This window comes from Eulemur rufifrons, chromosome 1 (assembly GCF_041146395.1).
Source record: "Eulemur rufifrons isolate Redbay chromosome 1, OSU_ERuf_1, whole genome shotgun sequence".
NCBI classification, from domain to species: Eukaryota; Metazoa; Chordata; class Mammalia; order Primates; family Lemuridae; genus Eulemur; species Eulemur rufifrons.
In genome coordinates, this window is record NC_090983.1 from 86,176,884 (window position 1) to 86,202,090 (window position 25,207).

General features: G+C 36.8%; 1 protein-coding gene across 4 annotated transcripts in view; it reads right to left on the reverse strand.

Annotated features, from left to right (window-relative positions):
* The window catches only part of CCNT2 (cyclin T2), a 42,880-nt gene extending 22,067 nt beyond the window's left edge, over positions 1-20,813 (reverse strand). For all 4 annotated transcript variants that reach the window (XM_069459237.1, XM_069459163.1, XM_069459400.1 and 1 more), the window contains exons 1-3: positions 20,632-20,813; positions 19,745-19,826; positions 1,219-1,347 (exon numbers count right to left, since the gene is read on the reverse strand). In XM_069459237.1, coding sequence (XP_069315338.1) covers positions 1,219-1,347; positions 19,745-19,826; positions 20,632-20,789 — 369 coding nt within the window. In that variant the 5' untranslated portion in view covers positions 20,790-20,813. The remainder of the gene's footprint in view (positions 1-1,218; positions 1,348-19,744; positions 19,827-20,631) is intronic.
* Between the last annotated feature and the right edge of the window lie 4,394 nt (positions 20,814-25,207).

The following is a 25,207-nucleotide window of genomic DNA, read 5'->3' on the forward strand; positions in this document are numbered from 1 at the left end:
ACTAAAATAATGGTATCATATACCTATAGGACATAAATATTAGAGAACTTTCTCCCCCAATTTCAAGAAATTATTCCCCTATCACAATTACTCTGGGAATAAAGGATACAAAAAATTTCCTGCCCTCTCTTTCTTAGATCATGACAATTGACCAAGGTGATAAGAAAATAATTATTACATGTAAATATTCATTTCTGTAAGGACATATTGCTAAACCCAGAGAGTAAAAGGAACTTTAATTTTATTTATGCCCTATTTAAAAAAAGCATTTAGCTGATTTTTAAAACATAGACCTCTATTATTTGAATACCCCAAGTACTCACAAGAAATAACTCTGAATTTGTAAAGTTAATAGAAACTATAAAAACTATCTTTGAATAATCACAAATTCCCTATTAATGTCTACATTAATATTTTACTCCCTTAAAGCCAACATCTACAATAAAACTTGTCATTAATAAAGATGCACTTCCATCAAAGCTTAAACCAATCTGGACTTTAAACTTGACCTAAATCAAGCTGAATTAATATAGTCTAGTAGTCATTCAGTGGGTTAAGGCTCCTGATTAAGTAACTCACCTATAATAAGAATGTTAGCAAAATGATTTTAAAGGCCCATAATTCTAATTTTCATTTTAAGATGTCAGAAAATTTTTAGATGGTCCTTTCAAATAAGGTCTGTTAAAATCCTGACGATAAAGAGGTTGTTTGGAAGCCAGCATTACTCTTTAGGAAAATTAAAATACTTAAAAACAATGTTCCTCATCAAAGCATTGTAAAATGTATTTTTATGTATTAGAGAGACAGGTAGTATGATATGTACCGGTCTAGAGGTAATTCCAGATGTTTTTCTATACTTTCATCTGCTGACATTTTAAGAGTTATTTATCTTCTAGTCTCAATGACGCCTACCAACAGAGGTGATATAACTTACCCTCTACATATATCATAGGTTTGCTGTGAGAATAAACGACAAAATGCAAAACACTTAAAAGTACCTTTGAATCAAAGCTTTGCATAATTCAGAATGACATCCAAATTCATGAACATATATGAAATGTTTCTGCCAGATTGCTTCCTGGTATTACATTGCTAAATGGTAATAAAAATAAACCCCATTTGGAAGGCATCACTAACTGAACTATATTTTTATTAGGTCTGTATTATGAAAATGTTTCAAATTTACAAAGAAAAACCAAGACCCCAATTGTTACATACATCACATTTAGTATCCAGCAGTGGCTCTAGGGGATGAAGACAAGCATGTGCTACTTTGATAACATGTTCAAGTTTTCGAGCCTGTTCTTCTACTTTCGCAGCCAAAAATAATGCGGTAGGTGATATTATCTGCAGAAAAGATAAAAATCTGGTGATTTAAAAACAAATACATTTCTGAAAAATCCTCTACTTTCTAACGGGGGAGGGTGTGCAAGGAAGGAATGCAATATTAATAGTTTGAATTGTGAGTTGGGCCATGATAAGATTGATGTAAGAGTTTTAATAAAAGTTATTCACTAATAACTGAGTATAAGTAGGCATATTTAAACTCAAATAATTGTTTGAGTTTAAATATGTAACAAGAACTTGTTACCCCAGTCTATAAAATATTTTACTTGTTTTGCAAGTAGAACAGCAAAAGGGAAAAGGGAAAAGACTTACACTAAAAATGCTACACAAGAAAGTTTAAATAATATTATTTTGTGCATTGTGGAGGCAAAATATAAAAAATAACTCAAGCAAAATGATGCCATAGCTTTGAAAAAAAGATGAAAAGTGGGCAAAGTATATCCACTGTACTCCCTCTTTTTTAGCCAAAGAGTCACCACTTTCTTGTGTTCTAAATCAAGCAATGATTCATTATGTGGCTAACAGCTACACTATCTTGTTTAAGGGACAGAAAAAGGATCAGGGCAAAATAAAGAGAAGAGGATTCTGAACATGAAACTGCTAGCTAATATCTCTATTACTTCACTACAGCAATAACAAAAGCAGTCATAAAACTAGGGTATATAAACACACAATATGAACCAATACAGTAGAAACCCTGCCAATTGGAGATCCAGAAAATAGCATTTTTTTTTTTTTTTGGTTTAGTAAGTTAGGTCCTTGGGATAGAAGTACAAGAACACAGTACCACAAAGACGTTAACTAAGACAGACAAACATCAATTTTGAATAAATATTTATCCAGTTAGTAATAAACCAAGTAATTGCTGACTTGGAAAATAGGCATAAACTCAAATAATGTTTTATGATTACATACAAGAAAATTCTCATGAAAGGTAGTTTCTAAATGTCAAGATTCAGGTACCTATTTTTCAAAAAACGAATGCTTGAGCCTCATTATATCTTGGGGGTCATCAATCACCACACAGAAACAATGGGAAACAGGAGGTAGACAAACACGTCACCACAAGATTTGGGTGGTTGTTAACACAAAGAGAAAATTTCTGATACAACAAGGAGGACCCTTTCTCCTGAGAGCTTTTAAAACCTAACGTGAAATTTAATCACTGGATCTGAAAGGGACCTTCTCTGATCCAACTGCATTTGCAGATGACTTTAAAAGATTTTCACCTGCTGTATAAAAACTTGTAAAATCAAGTCAGTTTGGTTCCCAACAACCAGAAACAATGTTACCTTAAAAGGACTGAATGATTTCAACTTATTTCCTCCTTGTAAAATTAAAATTATAACATTGAAAAGATCAGAAAATTAAGAATGCTTAAAAGAGTAGCTTAGTATGGAAGCAGCTTGAACACAGAATTATTCATTTGTGTTCCCACTATCCAGCATTGTATGGCTGCCATTCAATGTTTGCTGAATGAATGAGATGTGGATTAATACACAAAGGCACCAATATTAAATTCAAAGCATTCCAAATGCCACAATAAAAATCTAAGAGCCAAAGCCGACATAAGAAATTCAAGAAACACCCAATAAAATGAAGACACTCAGTTTCCCACAATCACTCATTTATTATCTTGATCAAGTCTAAGAGAGGAATGGCTAATCCAGCCTTCAAATGCTAAAACTATGTATCAGAGTGAAGCAACACAAGGTCAAGCCATAAGTCAAATTAGACTGAATTTAATCCTTAAACTTCTTTCCTAACTGTCAGAATTTTTTACCTGCCTAAAAGGTACTTATAGAAGTCTCCAATTAACTTTCTTGGTACAATCTCACAGGGATTCCCAGTCACAGCTCCATCCTCTTCAAACTTTTAGTAGTAGTGGTAACCGTAAGCCTCAATATCAAGAAATACTTTTAAACTACACAGCTTTTCTCCTTAGAAGATAATCTCAAAGAAAACAAAGAACACGTCCTAATGATTCTAAAATTCTATAAATAATTTAAAAATTAAGTATCCAGGGAGCCAAGCAGTGATCTTCAGGGTAGATTCCTGGTTTATTTACCCCCACTCCTCCTCACAGCAGTCTTTCTGTTCCCCCTAAACAGGGCTCAATTCTCACTCTCTTCCTAGCACAACACTAATATTCAACACTCTTCCAAAGTTCCTAGTGAAATCCACTAACTCCATTTACATTTCCTCCTCTATAGCCCGCAAACATTTTACTTCATTAGGGCTGTAAAAACAAAACAAAACAAACAAAATACCTTTTCAGATAAATGCTTTGTGAATATCCAGGTGAGACTTTAATTTTAAGGCTAAGGAAGTCAAACTAGATACTACTGCTTTTTGTGTGGAAGGCTGATTATGTTGTGTGGCTTAAAAAAATTCCAAATGTTTTGGATAACACAAATATTACTAGTTGGTCTGCAGCTTTTAAAGGAGAGCATACTTTTGAAGTCACCAAACATTCATTGGCACATGTAAGCTTGGTTCAAAGCCAAAGAATTCATACCAGTACTATTGGAGGAATACAGATAGTTTGGTTTGAGTGACCAAACAATCACAAACCGAGAATCAGTTCACTGGGGTCAGGGACCATACACTATTTTTGTGTTCTGGACTCTAGTTTTAATAAACTTTCTCAAATTACTATAACTAAAGGGAAGAAAAGTAAAGGGAAATTGATTTTTAAATAGTGTCCATAGTCTGTCACTCTAGCAGATGTGTAACTATTTCAAGGGAAAGTAACATTCACAAAACAAGATAAATTTCTACGGAAAAATACCATACAAAAATCATACAGGGGGGAAGTAGAGGTAATGAAGCCAGCTGTATGTAGCACCGTAGTCACACTGCCTCAGTGGAATCCTGGCTCTGTTACCTGACTAGCCTAGGCAAATCACTTATTTCTTTCTGGCTGAGTTTCCGCATCTGTAAAATGGGAGAAATAGCACCTGCTTATAAAGTTGTCGTGAGGATTAAATGAACCAATATATACGTAAAGCACTTAAAAAGTGCCCCACAGTAATATGACTCAAATATTACTGCTACTATGTTGAAAAATTAAAACAACTGTATACTGTTAGTGTTGATCTTAAATTTTAAAAGTGATTTAACAAGGTTATTTTAAAAATTCCCTTTTCTTGCATACCTTCTTCCTTCCATGGTTACACTCAAATTTTTAAAGGTTCTGCTGCAGTCCTAAGCATATTCAAACCTTCAATTATAATATGATATCTGACATTACTCCAATGATTTATACCTGTATTCCTTTCTTCCCTTCTCCTTTTCTATTGCTTCATGTTTCCATTCCTACCTCTTGATCTGACACCCTTCCTTCTCCATTTCTTCTCTTGGCTGCTTTCTCCCTCTCTGCTCACGATGCCCTTACTGCTGACATTCTTCACTCTCTGCTGCTGGCTTCAACTTTAACAAGTGGAGGCAAGGTCAGGCAGAATTAACAAAAAACGTGGGCAATTTCTAAGTCACTGAAGATGGCTGTATCAATCAGTTTCAAGTGAATCATTCTGGTACTTATTCTTTCAACAATTAATCTTGCACATACACTATACGCACATTTGTATTTAAGAACTATCTATAGCTGATTACTCTTCAATCTTAAATCTCCTAAGCCAGAAAAGCTCTAACAGTAGCAAAGAAAAGGCTTCCAAGTTTGCTTTTTATTTGCTAATTATCAACAGGCTCATTCTAATTTGTTCTTGTGTTTTATCATTAGATCCTATAGGCTAGTGAAACTATTTCTCTCCTGTCCCTTAACTGCCCCAAAGATGTCCCCACCCAGCCCCTAAGACTAGGATCACTATTTTCAGTGCCTTGAAAAGGCTTCATTAATACATATCCAGTAAGCTCTAGTTATTATAGATCAAAATTTGGGAATTACTTGCTAAGGCTATAGTTTAGGGAATGTGGTAATGGTATAACCTCAGTAAAAGCTCACAGAAAGAAGGTCGTAGAATAAAAAAAGGAAATAGTAGAACTTAGATGTGAGTGAAGACAAGGGAGGTACAGCCCACAAGGAAGAAAGTGGAGTAAGTCAAAACACCCATTTGTTAATAGGAAATTATCAATTTAAAAAGTCTTCAGGCTGCATGTTATTTGGGACACCTAATTACATTTGAAAGATAGCCAGCTTAATAAAGGCTGAAAAATACGATTCAGCCTGAATACTACAAAGTAGTATTCAGTATTGCTGAAAAGCAGTACTATGAGAATAAGGCTGGATTTCCATACAGTAACTACATTATATTGAAACAACGTAATGAATATGCTTAACATAATCTGGCATTTAAAAAATTATTGGGAAGTACTTGGGCATTATGAATGTTTCTAAAATGAAAAAAAAATCACCTTACAGTTTAAAGCATACTTAGCATTTCACAGTTAAGGCTCTATTTTCCCTTAAATAGACATAGCTCCTACCAGCCCACAATAAATACTCAAAAACACTATTCTCACTACCGGCTACTTGGGAGGCTGAGGCAGGAAGATCACTTGAGCCCATGAGCTTGAGGACAGTGTGGGCAATATAGTGAGACCCTGTCTCTTAAAAAACAAAACAAAACAAAACAAAACAAAACCCACCGAAAACTTTCATATAGCATTGTGAAACAAGAACATTAACATTTCATAGGTATTCAAATATACTACACAATCTTACAAAAGGCCACTATTCCTTCAGACAGATTATTGTGAAGATGGCAGTACTTTCCAAATTTGTTTACAGATTTAACACAATTCCTATAAAAATCTCAGCTTCCTTCTTTTTGCAGAAACTGACCAGTTGATTCTACAATTCATATGGAAATACCAGGGACCCAGAATAGCTAAAACAATCTTGAAAAAGAACAAAGTTGGAAGACTCATACTTCTTGAATTCAAAGCTTACTACAAAGTGACAGTAACGGACACTATGTGTTACTGGCATAAGGGCAGACATATAGATCATGGAATAGAATCAAGAGTTCAGAAATGAACCCCTATGTTCATGATCAACTGATTTGCAACAAGAGTGTCAAGACAATTCAGTGGGAGAAAGAACGGTCTTTTGACAAATGGTGCTGGGACAACTGTTTATCTACATTTAACAAAATGAAAGTCAAATCCCTTCTTTATACCTCACACAAAAGCTAACTCAAAATGGATCACAGATCTAAATGTAAGGGCCAAACCTATAAAACTCTTAAGAAGAAAACAGAAATGAATCTTTATGACCCTAGATTGGACATCAAGAACACAAATGACAAAAGAAAAATATTAGTAAATTGGATGTTCGTGTTGCAAATAATACCATCAAGAATGTAAAAAGTTCAATACACAGAGTGGGAGATACCATTCCCACTTCACACACACTAAGAAGGCTATAATAAAAAAGGGCAATTGTAAGTGTTGGAGAAGATGAGGCAATACTAGAACCCTCATACTTGCTTGAAAGAAGGCAAAATGGCTACTCTGAAAAACAGTTTGGTAGTTCCTTAAAATGTTTTTAAAGAGCTGTCCAAGAATTATTGGACTCTAGGGGGATGGGCAAGGTACAAAAGGAATTTATGTAACCAGACTGTTTGTACCCCCATAATATTCTGAAATAAATTTTAAAAAAAGAATTATTGGAATCTAGAGTTGCCATACAACCCAGCAATTCCACACTCAGGTATATATGCCCAAAAGAAATGAAAATTTACATCCACACAAACGCTATATACATGGAATGTTCATAGCAGCATTACTCATAATAGCCAACAAGTGGAACCAACCCAAATGTCCATCAACTGATAATCAGACAAATAAAAGGAGGTACAGCCACATTGATGAATGGAATATTACTCTGCACTTAAAGGGAATGAAGTACGAATATATTCTACACCATGGATGGACCTTGAAAACATTATGGTACATGAAAGACCATATACTGCATGATTCCATTTATAAGAAATGTCCAGAATAGGCAAATCTAAGGAGATAGAAAATAACTTAGTGGTTGCCCAGGGCTGGAAAGGGAAGAGGGAGTGGTGAACTGCTAATGGGTGCAGGTTTCTTTTTGTGGCGATGGTTGTACCACTCCATAAATATACCCATTGAATTATGCATTCTAAAAATGGGTGAATTTTATGGTATGTGAATTATCTCTCAATAAAGATTTTTTTAAAAGGAGCTAATGCATATACACACCAACAAAGGAAATTTCAAGGAAACCAAAGGCCTAATCATAGCATAACAAATACTGACAACACACATCTTAACCATGTATTATATTTAAACATGTATTATATAACTTTACTACATTTGTTAATTTAAAAGTAAAATAAAGTTTCACCTTCAGAATATCCATTTCTTAAATAGCAAGTGACTTCTGACATTTAAATTATGAAATTTTAAAAAATTCTTAAAAATAGGCCAGGCACGGTGGTTCATGCCTGTAATTCTAGCACTCTGGGAGGCTGAGGTAGGAAGATTGCTTGAGGTCAAGAGTTTGAGACCAGCCTGAGCAAGAGCAAGACCTGTCTCTACTAAAAATATCAAAATGAGCCAGGTGCGATGGTGCACACCTGTGGTCCCAGCAGGAGGATCACTTGAGCCCAAGGGTTTGAGATTGCAGTGAGCTACGATCACACCACTACACTCTAGCCCAGGCAACAGAGTAAGGCATTGTCCCCCACAAAAGAATACAAAAAACAGCCACATGCAATTATTTCAGTAAACTATGAATTTGCTTGTTTGACTAACAAAAATAATTTCAACATGTTTAAAACTACATAGAATGAACCATATCATCAATTCAAATAGATACTCATATTAATCATTCAGAACACCAATCACTGAGCTATAGCAATACAAAATACCTAAAACACCTACCTTGGGATGTGGGCTTGGAAAAATCTGGTATCCTCTCTAAGTCATTGCACCAGTTAAAGACTGACCCCAAATTCTCAGAATTTCCTCTCCCTACCCTCTGAGCTATTTCTTTTTAAGCAGGCAACTATATCAATTTTCATTATTTTCAGATTCTTGATCAGAAAAGAATCATCTTTCCCATTTTTTTCAACTTCTAAATGAACCCTTAGTTTAAAAATAGTTTGAATGAACACGTTCGCCTACAGAACAAATTACTATAGTGTGAACCCCAATAGTACATTTTCATTTGTTGATGGACACAAATGTCTATAGCTCAAACTGTCACTGTCAAACACAACATAATGCAAGTCACAAATATAATTAAAATTTTTCAGTAAATTAAAAAATAAACCCAAATTCATGTTAATTTATTTTACTTATCCCAGTAACATATAATCAATATAAAAGTATTAGGTGACATTTTATATTTTCCCTATAAAACTTATATTTTATACTAATATCATACCTCAATTCTGAGGCTAATATTTCAAAGTGAAATGCAATCCTACCATAACAAAAGTTTTATTTAATGGGAAATTATTTCACATTGCTCATTTATTACAATGCAGTTCCTCAGCACACTAGCTATATTTCAAGGGCTCAGTGGCCACTTTTAGTTAGTAGCTATCAGAATAGCACAGGTTTAAACCCATAGGTGGCATTCTGAAGAGAATTAAGCAGATGAAAATGTATTAAATGTTTACAGGTATTACAGAATAGCTCAGATTGATCACTGTTCTTAGCAATTTAACATTAGACACTCAAGCTTAAAGTAAATTATTCAGTATTTTCTTTACTCTCCCAATAGAATACATGTCCCTTAGGGAAACCACTATTTATGATTTATTTATTCGCAAGAAAATAAATCCCATCTCTGCATACAGCTTTTCACATTATTAGGAACTTAGTATTTATGGAATATGGTCCTACTGTCATGTAAATACACAACATATTGCCACTAAGTTCAAGCCATTAAAGCCATCAACTTCATATTTAAAAATTTTAACACTGAACAAGTAGGTGAACTTCTGTCTATAGCCCTCATTCATTTCTTTTCCTATGTCAGCTCCAAATAATTTACAGAAAAACCTCACATTACATATATTTCCTTAAATATGGTCATACAGAATACTCAGTATGCCAGTTTTACAACTAGAACTTAACTTATTTAAGTGTAAAATATTAGGTAAATACCCCAAAATATCATAAAGCAGTAAGGTGGTTTCCATCATTTTCCCTAATCCCTAGAAATTATATATATATATATATATATATAATCCCTAGAATATGTATACATGTTTATAATAGAATGTATAGTGATCTAATTTGATTTTCACCTAAATTACCGTAACCAATTTTATGTACTAAAAATGAAACTCCTGTTCTAAAATGGCCTTGAAAGTAAAATCAGTCTTACTTACACTGAGATATTTGTGTACCTTGGCCAATACAAACACTCAATGGATATCTGTTAATGCAAAAAACCTATTTTATCTGTAGACCTGACTCAGTTTAGAACCTGCTACGGTTTAAATGTGCCCTGGGCTTGCTGGAGTGAGTTTCACACTTTTGCCCTTCCTTGATGACTCAACAAGGCCAGTATATAAACTATCAAGACTAAAAACATACATTTAAAAAAAGAAAAGCATACACGCATCTGTCTGTGCAGAGAAAAGGTGTAAATTATGTATTCTATAATCATTCAATTTTGACAAAAATTAGGCTGCTTCAGGAAGACCTCATAAAGACTTGCATTAACACTCACTATACTCACTTAGTCAAAATCCCTGTAATTAGGCAAGTACGAGTGACATGTTTCCAAATAACCTTTAAAGCTTTTTGGGAAATTTTCTAGTTGTTTTTAGAATCAATTTGAGAAAAATCAAGAATACCATACATGCTTTGTAATGCCTATCAATAAATGAACTCTCCCAGATGGATCCTCCTCCTCATTTAATAGAATAAACTTCACGTGACTTAATTATTCCTTTAAAAAAAAAATCAACTTCATCTTCCTAGAAGTATTTATTAAGTATACTTACTCATTTATTTATTTATTTTGAGATAGAGTCTCACTCTGTTGCCCGGGCTAGAGTGCCATGGCGTCAGCCTAGCTCACAGCAACCTCTAACTCCTGGCTCAAGCAATCCTCCTGCCTTAGCCTCCTGAGTAGCTGGGACTAGAGGCGCACACTACTGCACCCGGCTAATTTTTTTCTAATTTTAGTAGAGACAGGGTCTCTTGCTCAGGCTGGTCTTGAACTCCTGACCTCAAGGGATCCTCCTGCTTTGGCCTCCCAGAGTGCTAGGTTTACAGGCATGAGCCACCACACCCCGCCTATCAAGTATACTTAAATGATAGCCTACTGCAGTATCATTGTAAATTAGTGTATTATCTCCTAAAGTAAATGAAGATAAACTTTTAATGACTTACCTTAAGAAATCTGAGATGATGGTGGCAGAGGTGATACCCAAATCCCCACAGAAAAACAGAGCAACAAGACAGCAAAACCAAAACCCCATGGATATTTACAACCAAATCACATGAACAGGCTATTCCTAGGAAATCCGAATACAAATGGGTGAGGATGAAACAGGCTACTATGTAGCCATAGAACCTAGCATCTGTGCAACAAGAAGCAAAGGGAGGCAATGGGGCATGTGCTGGACCCAATAACAGAAGAACCTCAAAAGAGCCAACGGGCATTCATTGGAAATCATGGCTGGTCCATTTGAGAATGACAGCCCAAACTGGGAGTTTTGCCCATCCAGTAAGGAGGTAGATGCAAGAGGCCAACAGTGAGGCTTAAAGGATTGAAGCTAACTTCTATGACCTTCTGAAATTGATCTGCCAAGGTTCTCTTCCAGGAATTCATATTGAAGAGAAACCTCTAGAAGCAAAAGCACAATTGGCAGGATAGGGACAAGGGAAGAGGATTAAAATGTTGAGGAGAACAGAGCTAGGAAACCTCAGAAAGCAAGCTGCCACATTTTTGAACATTACCTGAAAGTAACAGAAAAGGGAACTCTATCAAATTGGAAAAGCTACTCTGAAGCACATCCCCTGTCAAGTTCAGGAAAGCTAATCTTTCACAAAAATAAGTAGCTGAAGAGAATTAATACAAAGATACTGTAAGACAAAACTACAAGAGTTGTGCCTAAAGCAACAAAATCATGCTATAAAGAATTGCTTAAAAAAATCAACAAATGGTGCTGAGGAAACTGGATGTTCACATACAAAAAGAATGAAGTTTGAACCTTACCTTATACCATATACAAAAATTAACTCAAAAATGATCAAAGACCTAAAAAGAAAACACAGTGGAAAAACTTCATGACACTGGATTTGGCAATGATTTCTTGGATGTCACCAAAGCACAGGCAACAAAAAGAAAAAATAGACTGGACTTAATCAAATTTAATAAAGTTTGTACATCAAAAAAGGAAAATGACAGCCCAAAGAATGTGAAAAAACATTCGCAAATCACACATTTGATACGAAATTTGATATCCAGAATATGTAAAGAACTATAACTCCGCAAAAAAACCAAGCAACTCAAAAAATGGACAAAAGACTTGAAGAGATGTTTCTCTAAAGGAGATAAATGGCCAACAAGCATATGAGAAGATGTCAACATCAGTAATAATCAGGGAAATGCAAATCAAAACCACGAGATACCACTTCACGCAAGTTAGGACAGCCACTATCCAAAACAAAACAAACAAAAAAAACAAACATAAAACACCCCCAAACCACCAAACCCCACAAGTTTTAGCAAGGGTGTGTGGGAACTGGAACCCTTGTGCACTGATGATGAGAATGTAAAATGTTGTAGCCATGGTGGAAAATATGGTTAGGTTCCCCCCAAAATTAAAAATACATTTATCATTTGATCCAGCAATTCTACTTCTGGGTACATACTCAAAAGAATTGAAAGCCAGGTCTCTCAAACAGGTATTTGTACATGCATATTCATAGCAGCATTATTCACAATAGCCAAAAGGCAGAAACAACTCAAGTGTCCATTAATGGATGAACAGATACAATGTGGTATACACAATGAAGTTATTATTCAGGCTTAAAAAGGAAGGAAATTCTCACACATACTACAACATAGATGAACTTTGAAAACATCATGCTAAATGAAATAAGCCAGACACAAAAGGACAAATATTGTATGATTCCACTTACAAGAATAGTCAAAGTCAGGAACTAAGAAAATAGAATGGTGGTTGCAAGGGCTGGGAGAGAGGGAGGAATGAGGAGTTGTTTAATGGGCAGAGTTTGAATTTTGGAAGATGAAAAAGTTCTAGAAATGGATAGTGATGATGTTTGCACAGCAATGTGATGTACTTAATGTTACTGAACTATACACTTAAAAAGGTAAATTTAAGCTATGTGTATTTTATCACAAAAAACAAAAAAATTAAAACCAACATATTTCTAAACTAATGGACATTAATAATTCAAAAAATGAAATACAAGTAAAGATGATTTGAAAATATTTATCAAATGAGCACACCACTCACTTGAGTATATCAACCCAGAACAATCAATATCAAGATGTATTATGGTATACATTACTGGATTTTAAATCCTTTGGCCACTTAAAACAAAAACAAATTAAAGAAAATTACACCACCACCAAACAGCCAACAACGCTTTATGCCAGAAAAAAAAAATAGTTACATATTTAAGATACCCCAAGGAAAGAAAGCATAGCTAAGAATTTTATACACACAAAACTGACCTTCAGTATAAAGGCACAAACTACTGACAACATTTAAGGATTCAGAGAATATTGTTTCCATGATCTTCAGAAGAATTTCAGGCAATTGAAACGAACAGACTTCAATGTAAGCACTGGTAGTGAGCAATAAACATATAATTACTCCAGAACTACGATTAAATGACAATTAAAAGGGAGAGTTATGTAACTGCTATTTAAGATAATATAGACAGAGTACAACTTCTACAAATCAGGAGTGAGGGAAAGAGCAAAGCAAAAACATTTAAATGTTCTTGGTAATTATGGTGGTAGTAGTATTGTTATTCTGAGACTTATTTGTGAAATGTGGGATGAAGTTAATGAAGGATTATAGAATATTCAAATTCTATTATCCCACATTCTTGAGAAGGGGGATTTTTGGTGTGAAAGAAAGGTGACTGAGATGTAATGCAAAGGAGGTTGAATTTAAAAAGCCTCTGTTTTTCAATCAGAATGAACTCATGAGGTATTTTAAATATATATTTAAAATAAAGGTATAAGACAAATACAGTTAACATATGTATATTTCACATGATATACTTAGTATGAAAATAAAGAACACTTAACATATCAATATGCATGGTGAATATATATATTTACTACACTATATATTTCTTAGCTGTGTTAATTGAAGATGCCTAGAAACAATGACCAACATAGTAACAACGGGCAACACTAGTGCCCAGGCTGTGGTCTTGAAATACCTTTTCCTATTAAAAGAAAGCAACTTTTCCTAAAGAAATGGCCAATTCCAGCTCTGAAATTTTCTGAGGCTGAAAATTTACAAGATGGGACTGGAATATGCTGTCATAACAGAGAAAAAGCTATCCAAGATTACTGGTGTCCAGAGTTACCATATGATCCAGCAGTTCTACTCCTGGGTAGAAACTCAAGAAAAAGCAAAACACATGTCCAAACAAAAACTTGTACATGAACATTCACAGCAGCAATATTCATATCCACCTTGGTCGCCCATGTGGCTCGTGTGCAAGATTAAAATCACCAGAACAGAATTTCTCAAATCATTGATGTAGTGTGCATTCATTAATCGCATCCTTCCCAAACACTTCGTTGATAATTTGAGCTGTCTGTGTTGCACTGGCTCCATGACGGAACTCATATTCAAAAATAACAAATTTTTGACTTATCCATGGTTTCACAAAAATTGCTCAAAAAAATATTGAAAGAAATCACAAGCCAAAACGTGCATTTGCAAGACTGAGAATGCACTTTCACAATAAAAATGAAACAAGTGTCAAAGTGAAATGTCAGCGATTTCAACCCTCAAACTTAGTACTTAACACACTGACTGCCACACAAGAAAAAAAAATTTCCCTGGGGTCACGATGTTTTAATAAAACAAAACAATCCTTTCTTTCTAATTTGTGATTTTTTATTGTTTTCTGTGTGCAAGTTACATGTAATGCAACCCATGTTTTTAGAATTAAATTGTCAATATAATTGTAACAACAAGAACATCAAAAGACTTTCACGAACCAGCTGCAGTTTTGCTTCACCAGACCCCAGGCCTGAGTTAAACGCAACTCACATGGCAGTCAATGTATTAAGGAAATCGGACACTTCATATTTAATAACCTAATATTTCTTGTCTTAGGTGGTTGTTTGCATTATAACAATTCATGGCCGGGCGCGGTAGCTCACGCCTGTAATCCTAGCACTCTGGGAGGCCCGAGGCAGGTGGATCGCTCAAGGTCAGGAGTTAGCAACCAGCCTGAGCAAGAGCAGGACCCCATGTCTAATAAAAATAGAAAGAAATTATCTGGCCAACTAAAAATATATAAAGAAAAAATTAGCTGGGCATGGTGGCGAGTGCCTGTAGTCCCAGCTACTTGGGAGGCTGAGGCAGTAGGATCGCTTAAGCCCAGGAGTTTGAGGTTGCTGTGAGCTAGGCTGATGCCATGGCACTCACTCTAGCCTGGGCAACAAAGTGAGACTGTCTCAAAAACAAAAAAACAATTCATTAAGCCATACATTAGTTTGATGGTTTTATGTATTTGTTTTATTTTATAAAAGACAAAAACTCATATACTATAGCACTAAAAACAAACAAACAAACAAAATAAATCTCCCCAAACCAGGATGTAAATCGGACCCAAAGGTAAGATCAGAGACAGAAATTCAGAAATGGAAAAGAGTTCTCAGGGGAATGCTTTAAGAAGGAATTGCAACTTCAGCTGAGTCTTAAAACTTGACAGAGCATAGTCATGAGGAAAGCAGAGAAAGCACCCTGAAGGAAAAACAGGGACATACAATGCATAAATGCTAAAACTGATGTATTGCTGACAGAGGAACTTGGGATCTATAAAGAGGACCTCACTGGGGCACTACAGTATTTCCAAGTAATATTAATGGATTTTGAGCATAAGATTATCCTTGGATTGTTTTATTAAATTAAAAGGCAGCAGGAGAAGTCAGCAACAATATAAACATCAACTTAGATTTTTCAAGACACTTTCATTTAGAAGGTAAAGAATAAAACACATACTGATTTGACTCCTGTAAAACATAAACAGAGTATAACAACAGATTGATATGCACAGGAGAAAAGGCAAAATTTAAACCAATGATTGTCAACTTTACCAGGCATCAATATCACCTGGAAAGCTTGTTAAGGTAAAGAACCCCAAGCTCCACCACAAATATTCTGATTACATAAGTTTAAGACACAGCTCAGTAAAGCATATTTTTAACAAGCATCCTAATAATTTTGATGTAGGTAGTTGGTGAATCACACTCATTTAGCACATTATGATGTGCTTATTACGTTCAATGAGAAATTTCAGGGCTAGGAAGACAGTCCTAGTAAAAGCTAGTTGAGGTAGGCACAGTGATAACTACATGAGCTACGGAGTCTTGATCTGAGTGTAATTTTTGTTTTCATCACTTTGTTGCTGTGTAACTTGAGATAAGGTATTTAACTTTTATGATTCTTATCCGTTCTTATCTGGATGAAAAAAGAGATATCAACCTCCAACACATGTTTGAGAACCACATATCAAAATAAACCTAAAGAAAGTGTCCCCAGAGCCCTCAATTTACAAAAGATACAAACTTAATCTTTGTTTTTAAGAAGGTCTTTGGGGAATTACAGATGAATAGGTGATTTCTCATTAGAAGAGATGAAATTCACCACTCAAAATACAGTGGAGGTAATACCACCTTAGTATTCCCTCTGCCTAGAGCTTTCTTCATTCACTTAACTTCTTAGGTTAAACTAGGGTTTCTTAATCTTAGCACTAAGGACATTTTGGACCAGGTAATTTTTTATTGGGGAGTGGGGTGGGAAACTGTCCTGTGCATTGCAGGATGCTCAGCAGCATTTCTGGCTTCTACCCTCTAGATGCTAGGAGCACCCCACATTAAGTTGTGACCATCAAAAATGACCCTAGTTGAGAACCACTTGTCTAAGCTATACCAGGGGTAGGGTAACTGCAGCCTCAAGGCCACGAGGCCCTCTACATCACTAAGTGAGGCCCCTCGACAGAACCAAACGTCACAGAACAAATCCCTTTTATACCTGTGGTTCTATCCTAAAAATTATTTCCCCACAACTAGCTATACCTACCCCCAACTAGGCCAAATCCAATTCTGTATGTTCCCACAATGCTGTGTGCTAGATCTAAGGTTAAATTAAAAAAACCACTTTTCTGTGCTGAAAAAGATATACATATGCTTGCACACGCAAAAAACATTTCTGAAAGGGTACACAAAAACTGTTAACAGGAGGTGCTATAGAGCAGGGGTGAGGGCTTAGACCGTTGGATGGGAGGGAGGTTTATGATAACCTCTTTTCTACAGTTTTCATTTAACATGTGCCTACACAGGTTAAGCATCCCTTATCCAAAAATGCTTGGGACCAGAAGTGTTTTAGATTTCTTTGGATTTTGGGATATTTGCATTTCCAGTTGAGCATCCTAAATCTGAAAATTCAAAATGCTACAATGAGCATTTCCTCTGAGTATTATGTCAGTGTTCAGTAAGTTTCGGACTTTGGAGCATTTCAGATTTTCAGATTTGGGATGCTCAACCTAAGTTTTCAATAATAAAACATTTTAAATGTACCTATGTGGGGAAGATACATACAGAGGGAAATGTAGAAAGAGTCACTCAACAGACCTGTGAACAAGATTACATCCATTCTATTGACAAATATTTGTTCGATATCTTTTCTATGTGAGACTCTTTTCTAGGCACTAGTGATAACTGTGAATGAAACAAACAAAAAAACCCCAAATAAACAAAAACCAAAAAAATCCCTTGCCTTTACAGTGCAATAGGTAACTTCTATTAGCCAAAGAACAGGAATCATGGGCATTTCTCCAGACAGATAAAGAACGGCCTTCCTCCAAATCATTTACATCTTTATTGGAGGAGAAAGGAATGGAAAAAGAGTATCTTCAAATTTTCAAACATCAATTGAGAAAGATTTTATAAAGGCCGTAAGCAAAAAATAGCAATCAAATTTTAGCACAAGCAAATACCACTGACCCTTGAACAACAGGGCTCTGAACTACACGTGGCTTTTCTTTTCCCCAACCAAAATTGGATGGAAAGTACAGTATTCACAGGATGTGACACGAGTGGATATGGAGGGCTGACTTTTCATATTGGAGGGTTCTGTAGGGCCGAATGCTGGGCATGAGTATGTACGGATTTGGTATCTTCAGGGGTCCTGGAACCAATGCCCAGAGGATACCAAAGGATGACAGTAAATACAAGTTTGCTTATAAGTAGCAGTTGACCAATCTAACTCACATGTATAAAACGAAACTCAGAAATGACACAGATGATGCATTCTTAAAAGTCATTATAGTCACCTGTTAAGGTCATTAATCCTGAGTCCTGTCTCCTTAACTTACCATGTACACTTGGGCCCTTATACAGAACTACAGTACATCTGAATCTTACATATTATATGCAGTTCTGATTTCTAGAGCTCAAGAAAGAGGCAATGGAACTAAGGAAAATAGAGAAGACTAAAAAGACCAAGTAAATTGAAGATGTGCCATGAGAACAGACCATGATCAACAAAAATACTTAGAAAGAGTGTGCTCTTTACAATGTAATCTTAGAAGAATTAATCAGACTTGGACTTGGTGTAAGAAAGAAATGCATCATAAACTTAGACTATCCAAAGTGATGAACAGAGTTTCTAAGAGAAACTGGGTCAATATTTACAGTAAGATTGACATTGGGGTGGATGTTCTCCCTCAGTATATACCTTAGAGGCGCTGTTGGCCTCGGGGCTTTTATACTTTACTAGATTTATTTTGAGCTTGATCCAGCAAGGTCATTCTTTAGTCACTAATCCCATCACATACACCTCACTGCAACCAGTGAACAAAGAGTAGGTTTATCTAATTAAGCTACATATAAAAGCCATTTACTGCTGATAGCTATTCAACTCTCTGGAAATCTGACACAAGAACTCAATGACTAGAGACAGTTTCTGGGTCCCGACACATGCTGATACTGATTTTATTCTTAAACACAATAGCACTTTAGCTTTAGGGGTTTTTTTTTTTTTTTTTTAACTTTTAAATTTGTCAATGTGGGAAAATAAAACAAAGTGATATAAACATTTAAAAAATATTTTAATATGATTAATGAATAATATTTATTACAAAACTAGGAATAGTGTGTCACTAGCATCTTAACATTTAAGCTTGTTATTCCGTAGGGTTTAATTTGCTGAATGGTGCTCAGTTTACTTTGTAGCAAAGATTTGTGCTTTTTCTTAAGTTTACTATGACATTGCAGTATAACCCTTTAAGAAAAATTTTCCCAATGATGTGGGAGAATATGAACTTAAGAGCGACTCACATTCAATTTGAGACTACCCCCTTCACCCTAAAAGAATAGGGGGCAAAAAAAAAAAGAAAAAAGAGCAAGGCTGTGCAATTGATGCAAGTGCACCAACACAAATGTAAACCTCATAGCAAAGGTAAAAAAGACAACAGTTACATATGAAGGGTACAATACTGTTTCTCAAAACAGAAATTATTCTATTTGTCAATATTTATGGGTTATATTCAGTATAATCAGTACCTTAGTGTTTAAGTGTAAATTTTACATCAAAACTAATAATATAAACATACTTCTCAGAGTATATTTGAAGCAAGAGTTGCCGTTTCAATCATCAAAAATTTAAGGACACAATGCTACTATGTTATAAACAGAAACGTCTGACATCTTAAATTACTAGGTTAGCAAATGAAATGTATCTGTTGAACAGCTAGCTCTTTCAAAGAATGTCACAAATTAATCCCAAGTCACAATATTTGAAACAAACACAATTAAGATGTATCATAGAACTAGGCTTGCCCAAATTACACTGTACATTACTACTGAAATTATTCAAATATTAAGTATAAAACTTAAGTGATGAAAACTGAGGTAATACCTCTGTAAAGTCAGAAATGTTTTTTAAATGTATTTTTTAGCTTAAAAAGCCTGGCAGAGCCTAACTAAACAGTGCCTTACAGTTTAACTTCTCGTAAATTAAAACAAAAAAAACAAAAAAACCACAAAAAACCCCGCATCTGAGGCAAAACATTTATCAGGTAATTTACTTTTACTGTTAACACAGAACACTAAATCTAACAGTGCAATCAATGACCAACCAACTTTTCTGCATATCGATTTACTTTAAAATTCGGTGGTAGTAAAAACAGACGATAAAATACTACTTACATTTCTGTTGAATTTGGTGAAAGAATGGTGCATATAAAACCTGTGCATATAAACAATCGCAGTGTTTATTGTAAGCTGAGAGCTGGAATGTAATATTTAGGAAATATGTGAGAAATACAAGATGTCATTTACAAAACAATTTTGATGGAAAATTCCCAGGTTCTTTTCCAATGCCTCTCACTCAAAACCAAATCAATACCTGAAAATAAATAAATAAATGCCTGCGGAGGGTGGAAGAATAGGCTCCAAGCCAAATAAGCAGGAATAATAACAACTGCTGAGCATTTGACTCTACTACTGCTGTTGAGAGCCCTGGAACTAAGTATTAATGCCTACGACTAAACTCAAAACCAAACAGTTGAAACGCACGCACGCGCGCGCGCACACACCCATACAAAACCACGCCAAGAACATAAAGACCTCCAGTGCGCTCCCAAGGTACAAGAGAACCGCCATCAAGCCGGTGAGAAGCGCGGGGAAAGGCTGCGAACACTTAAGCCTTTCGGTATCTCTAACCCTCCTACCTCTCAACCCGATCGCAGACAGGGAAAAGTCGAAGACGACGCCCCTTTTCTGCAATAATCCCTAAGATTCCCGTCTCACCCGGGAGACACTCCCATCCCCCGCCGCCACCACGCGCGCCAGAAACAAATTACACAACGCAGCCTCCTGGCCAGCATTCCCGGTCTCCATTCTCCTCCTCCCCTCCTGCTCTACTTCGCTGGCCCCTCGCGGCCGCCCGAGCCCAAGCCTTCCTCCCTTTACGGCGTGGCCAAGGCCCACCAAAGGCCGAGGCGGCGGCGCCATTTTTGCGGGGCACCAGGCCGGGCGACCGGGATAGGGAGGCAGGGCGTGAGCGGCGGAGGGCCAAGAATAGGAAAGGATACACATTGAGACGCTGTCCCATGTCCTGGATGAGGTTGGCCGCCTGCTGGCGGTACGAGAGCTCTTTGTCCGCCTCCACTCCGCAGCGGCGGCTCGGCGTGTTCTCCAGCTGTTCTCGAGTAAAGAACCAGCGAGAAGAACCTCCACGGCCCGACGCCATGACACTTCCTCCTCCGCCCGCTCCCTACCCACCCCCCGCCCCTCCCGGCTCGCGGACTCCCCGCCAAGGCGCGCGACCCCGCCCCACTCTGCTCGCCGTAGGCCACGCACCGCCCCTTTTCTCCCCCCGCCGCCGCTCGTGCGCGTGCGCGGGAGCCGCCCTACCGGCTCGCCCCAGTCTTTTGCTTTCTTTTTCTTGCTCCCCGCCTCGCTCTCGCGCACGGGACCAGAATGCTCCGCGACGCTTGTCATAGGGAGGCGCCGAACGTGGGTGGTTGTCTCAGAAGGAAAAGGTCGGCGCAGTGCATGCCGGGTGTAAGGTTGGTGGGGCGAGGGGGCGGGAGGAGAGGAGGGCAGGGCTGGATCGGGTTGGGTGGAGAGAGAGGTGGTCGGGCGTCTGCGCTGTGTGGTCTGGGCGTCGGCTGCGAAGGCCTGGCTCGTTCTTTCTGGGACAGGAGTCTGGTGGCCCTTTAAAGAGAAAAACACCTTTCCCTGTGGCGGCCTCACGCCACAGCCTCCATTTTTCTTTCGGATTGGTGCGCGAGGTGTCGCAGAGTGTCCATTGCGAACAGCCTTCGCGCAAGAGGCGACTTTGGGAAGGAGCTTGCTGGGAAAGAGTGCTCCACGTTTGTCTGCGCTTGAATGTCCCCCCCCCCCTTCATTATCTTGGTTGAATCCAAGACCACGCGGGCCGTGGGTTTATGTTTTTAAAGTTCTTTGCCAAACGTTATCCAGTTAGTAACTGGGGGAACTGAATATCTAAACTACACCTTGAATCCAGACTGTTTTTAAACCGCGCTATGGATTCTGTGAGAAAAGATTGGGGGAGAAACACATAATACAAAGGGAACTGAGTAAAAATTTTATCTTTAGTATTTGCTAACAGTAGAATCCCACGTACCTGTTCATTAATCCCTGCACTTCTTAAAATGCCACAGAGCTTTACTTGGAGTTGGGGTCTGGCTCTGAGAGAATAAAGTTTATGATTATAAAGTTGAACTATTTGCCAAAGGCAACAGAGTACAGTCAGGCTTACTTCTAATAGGCAAGTGGTGTCACTTTTAAGTGAGTTCCGGATTAAAGCTCCAGTTTTTTGTCATTGTTTTGGGGCTCCTGGGCTCTGTATATTGCTGTATGTTGGTGCTGCCTGCCGCCATTGTACTAGAATACTGGTTTGCTTATAGTAGGCTGTCATCATGAACAGTTTCCTAAATAACTTGATTTCTTACCTGCCTTATAATTTCCAAGGTAGATTGATTTAAAGCAACGTTTAGATGCCCAACGCTGATTTATGATAAAAACTCAGCGAACTAGGAATGAAGAACTTCTTCAACTTGGTAAAGAGCATTTACAAACAACTTACAGGTAGTATCATAACCTTTCCCCTTAAGATCTGGGACAAGACAAGGATGTCCCCTCTTGCCACTCTTTTCAACATTGTACTGGATGTCCTAACTAATATAATAGGAAAAGGAGGTAAAAAGTCTGTAGATTGGAAAGAAAGAAAACTGTTCACAGATGACATAATTGTTTATGTAGAACATCCCAAAGAAATAACAAATCCTTCTACAACTAATCTGCAATGATAGCAAGATTTTAGGATACAGTTAATATACAAAAGTCAATTGCTTTGCTGTATAACAACAATGAACAATTGGAATTTGAAATTTCAAAACACTTTTTACAGTGTCTTCGATTAAAGAAATCAGAGAAGATGTAAATAATGGCAGGATACTCTGGGTTCATGGATTGGAAGACTAATTTTAGGTGTCAGTTTTTCCCAACTTGATTTACAAATTTGATGCAATCCCAAGCAAAATTCCAGAAAATAATTTTGTAGATATTGACAAATTGATTCCAAAGCTTATATGGAAAGGCGAAAGATCCAGAATAGACAATACCAAAGAAGAAGAGGTTGGACTGACATTGCCTGATATCAAAGCTACCATAGTTAAGACACACAGATCAATGAAACAGAATGGAGAGCCCATGCAAATATAGTCAACTGACTTTTGACAAAAGCACAAAGGCAATTAAGTGAAACAAAGGTAGTCTTTTTAACATGGTGTGAAACAGTTGGAGATATGGAGAAAAAAAAGGATCTAAATATAAACCTTATACCTTTCACAAAATTTAACTCCAAGTGGATCATGAACTAAATGTAAAATGCAAAACTGTAAAACTTCTAGAAGATAAGATAGGAGGAAATGTAGGTGACCTTGGCATTTGGAAATGAGGTTTCAGATACAACATCAAAAGCCCAATCCATGAAAGAAAAAATTGATAAGTTGGACTTCATTAAAATTAAAAACCTTGACTCTGTGAAAGACATTGTTAAGAGAATGAAATACAAGGAGCAAATATTTCCAAAACACATGATAAATGACTTGTATCCAAAATATCCAAAGAACTCTGAAAGCTCAATGATTAAGAAAACAATTAAAAAATGGGCAAAAGTTCTAAACAACACCTCACAAAGAAGATATACAAATGGCAAAAAAGTATATGAGAAGATGCTCAACATATGCCATAAGGGTATTCTTGGCAGCAGTTTGTGTTTCTAAACACTGGAAACATGAATGTCTGTGAACTGAAAGTGGGATGATTATGGTACATCCATGTACTTTTCATTCATTGTGTCCAGCCATTAAAAAGAAGAGCAGGTTATATGTGGAATGACCACCAAGGTACTAAAAAGGTACAAAAAAAGCAAGGCTTTACTGTTTGCATAAAATGAGAAAAGGAATATATACATAAGTACTTACGTAATCATAAACTGTTTTTACAAGAATACACACACAGGTAAAATTGGTTCTTTCCGAGGGTGGAGATGGAGACATAGGTTGAATTTGATCTGTTTGAACTTTAACATGTGTTTGTGTTGACTTTTCAAACTTTAAATTTTTTATTAAGTTGTGAGCAGTTTTTTATTTTCAAAAATGGAAACTTCAATTTACCTTTTTAAAATTTCGATTGGGAAAAGTCTTCAGAATGGTCTGTTTAAGTTACACAAATTTTAAACTGGTATTTATCTTGATAGGTTAATCTTAAGTGATTGCCTTGAATATAGATTTAGGTTTTCTGGATGGGTACTACGAATTGGGTTGAGCCAGAGCCGCCATCCATTTTGGGGGATATGGGGGAAGGTACTGTACAGGGAAAAGAGAAATGCTTGGATGGCTATGAATGAATGTTGTTTCTCCTTTGGAATCTGGTAGTGTTGGAATTTATTTTTACCGTTGTATTTGGAGAAGTATTTGCAGTAGATAAGGAAGGAGAGAAAAGGGTGAAAAGGTGATATTCCTGAGAGACTCTTTGGTTTCTGTTGTGAATAGTGTTGTTCCAGGGCCAGGCAATCAAATATGGCATTGAGAAGGCTATTCTCTTTACCTTTGCTCAGAACCTTGTGCTACTAATGGCATCTGAGAAGAATGTCTGCTATCACCAGATAGCACATTTGGCATAGGCATTGCCAGATTAGTTTGTGAATACTTGTTATGGGCTGAATTTTGTCTCCCAAAAGTTCTTCTGTTGAATTCCTATCCCCCAGTATCTCAGAATGTTACTATATTTGGATGTAGGGTCTTTAAAGAGTTAATTAAGTTAAAATGAGTTAATTACAGTGGGCCTTAATTATGATGTAGATGTGTAGAGAGGGAAGACAAAGGGAAAAGATGCCCATCTATGAGCCAAAGAGAGAGGCCTCTGAAGAAACCAACTCTCCTGACACTTTGGTCTCAGACTAATCTCCAGAATTGTGAGAAAATAAATTTTCTATTGTTTAAGTCCCCCAGTCTGTGGTACTTTGTTATGGCAGCCCTAGCAAACTAATATAACATTCCTTTGGGGATGCCCGGAAGTAATGGAGTGGAGGGCATTCTGCAGAGGAGTTACCACTAGGATAGTGAAGACACAAGCCATTATAAATAGCCACAAATTTGTGAGGTTTAGCCACTTGGATTGCACTTAGAGTTACATGAATTCCCAACACACCCGGTTAGGATTGATTTCCAACTCCTTTCTTTGCTCCTTTTAGGAATATCTGTTCATTTTTCAAAATTAAGTTTGCTATTTATCTGTTCAACAAATGTTTATAGAGATGTTACTGTGTGCTGGGAAATTCAAATTGTGTCAGTCTTGACTTCCCCTTTTGTATGTCTCGAAAGCATTAAAATTTAGTATGTGCAAAAACTAAACTCACAATCCCACCCTTCAAACCTGGTCTTCTCTCCATACCTCTTGCAGTAAATGGCACTACCAGTTATGCAAGTCAGAAAACTAGGGGTCATCTTTGATATTTCTAGTCCTCACCTCCCATTTGTAACTCCTTCATCAAGGTCTTTCCATTGACACCCCTTATCATCTCTGGTGTCACTACACATGTTTCTCCACCAGCAGCACCCCCACCACCTTGGTCCA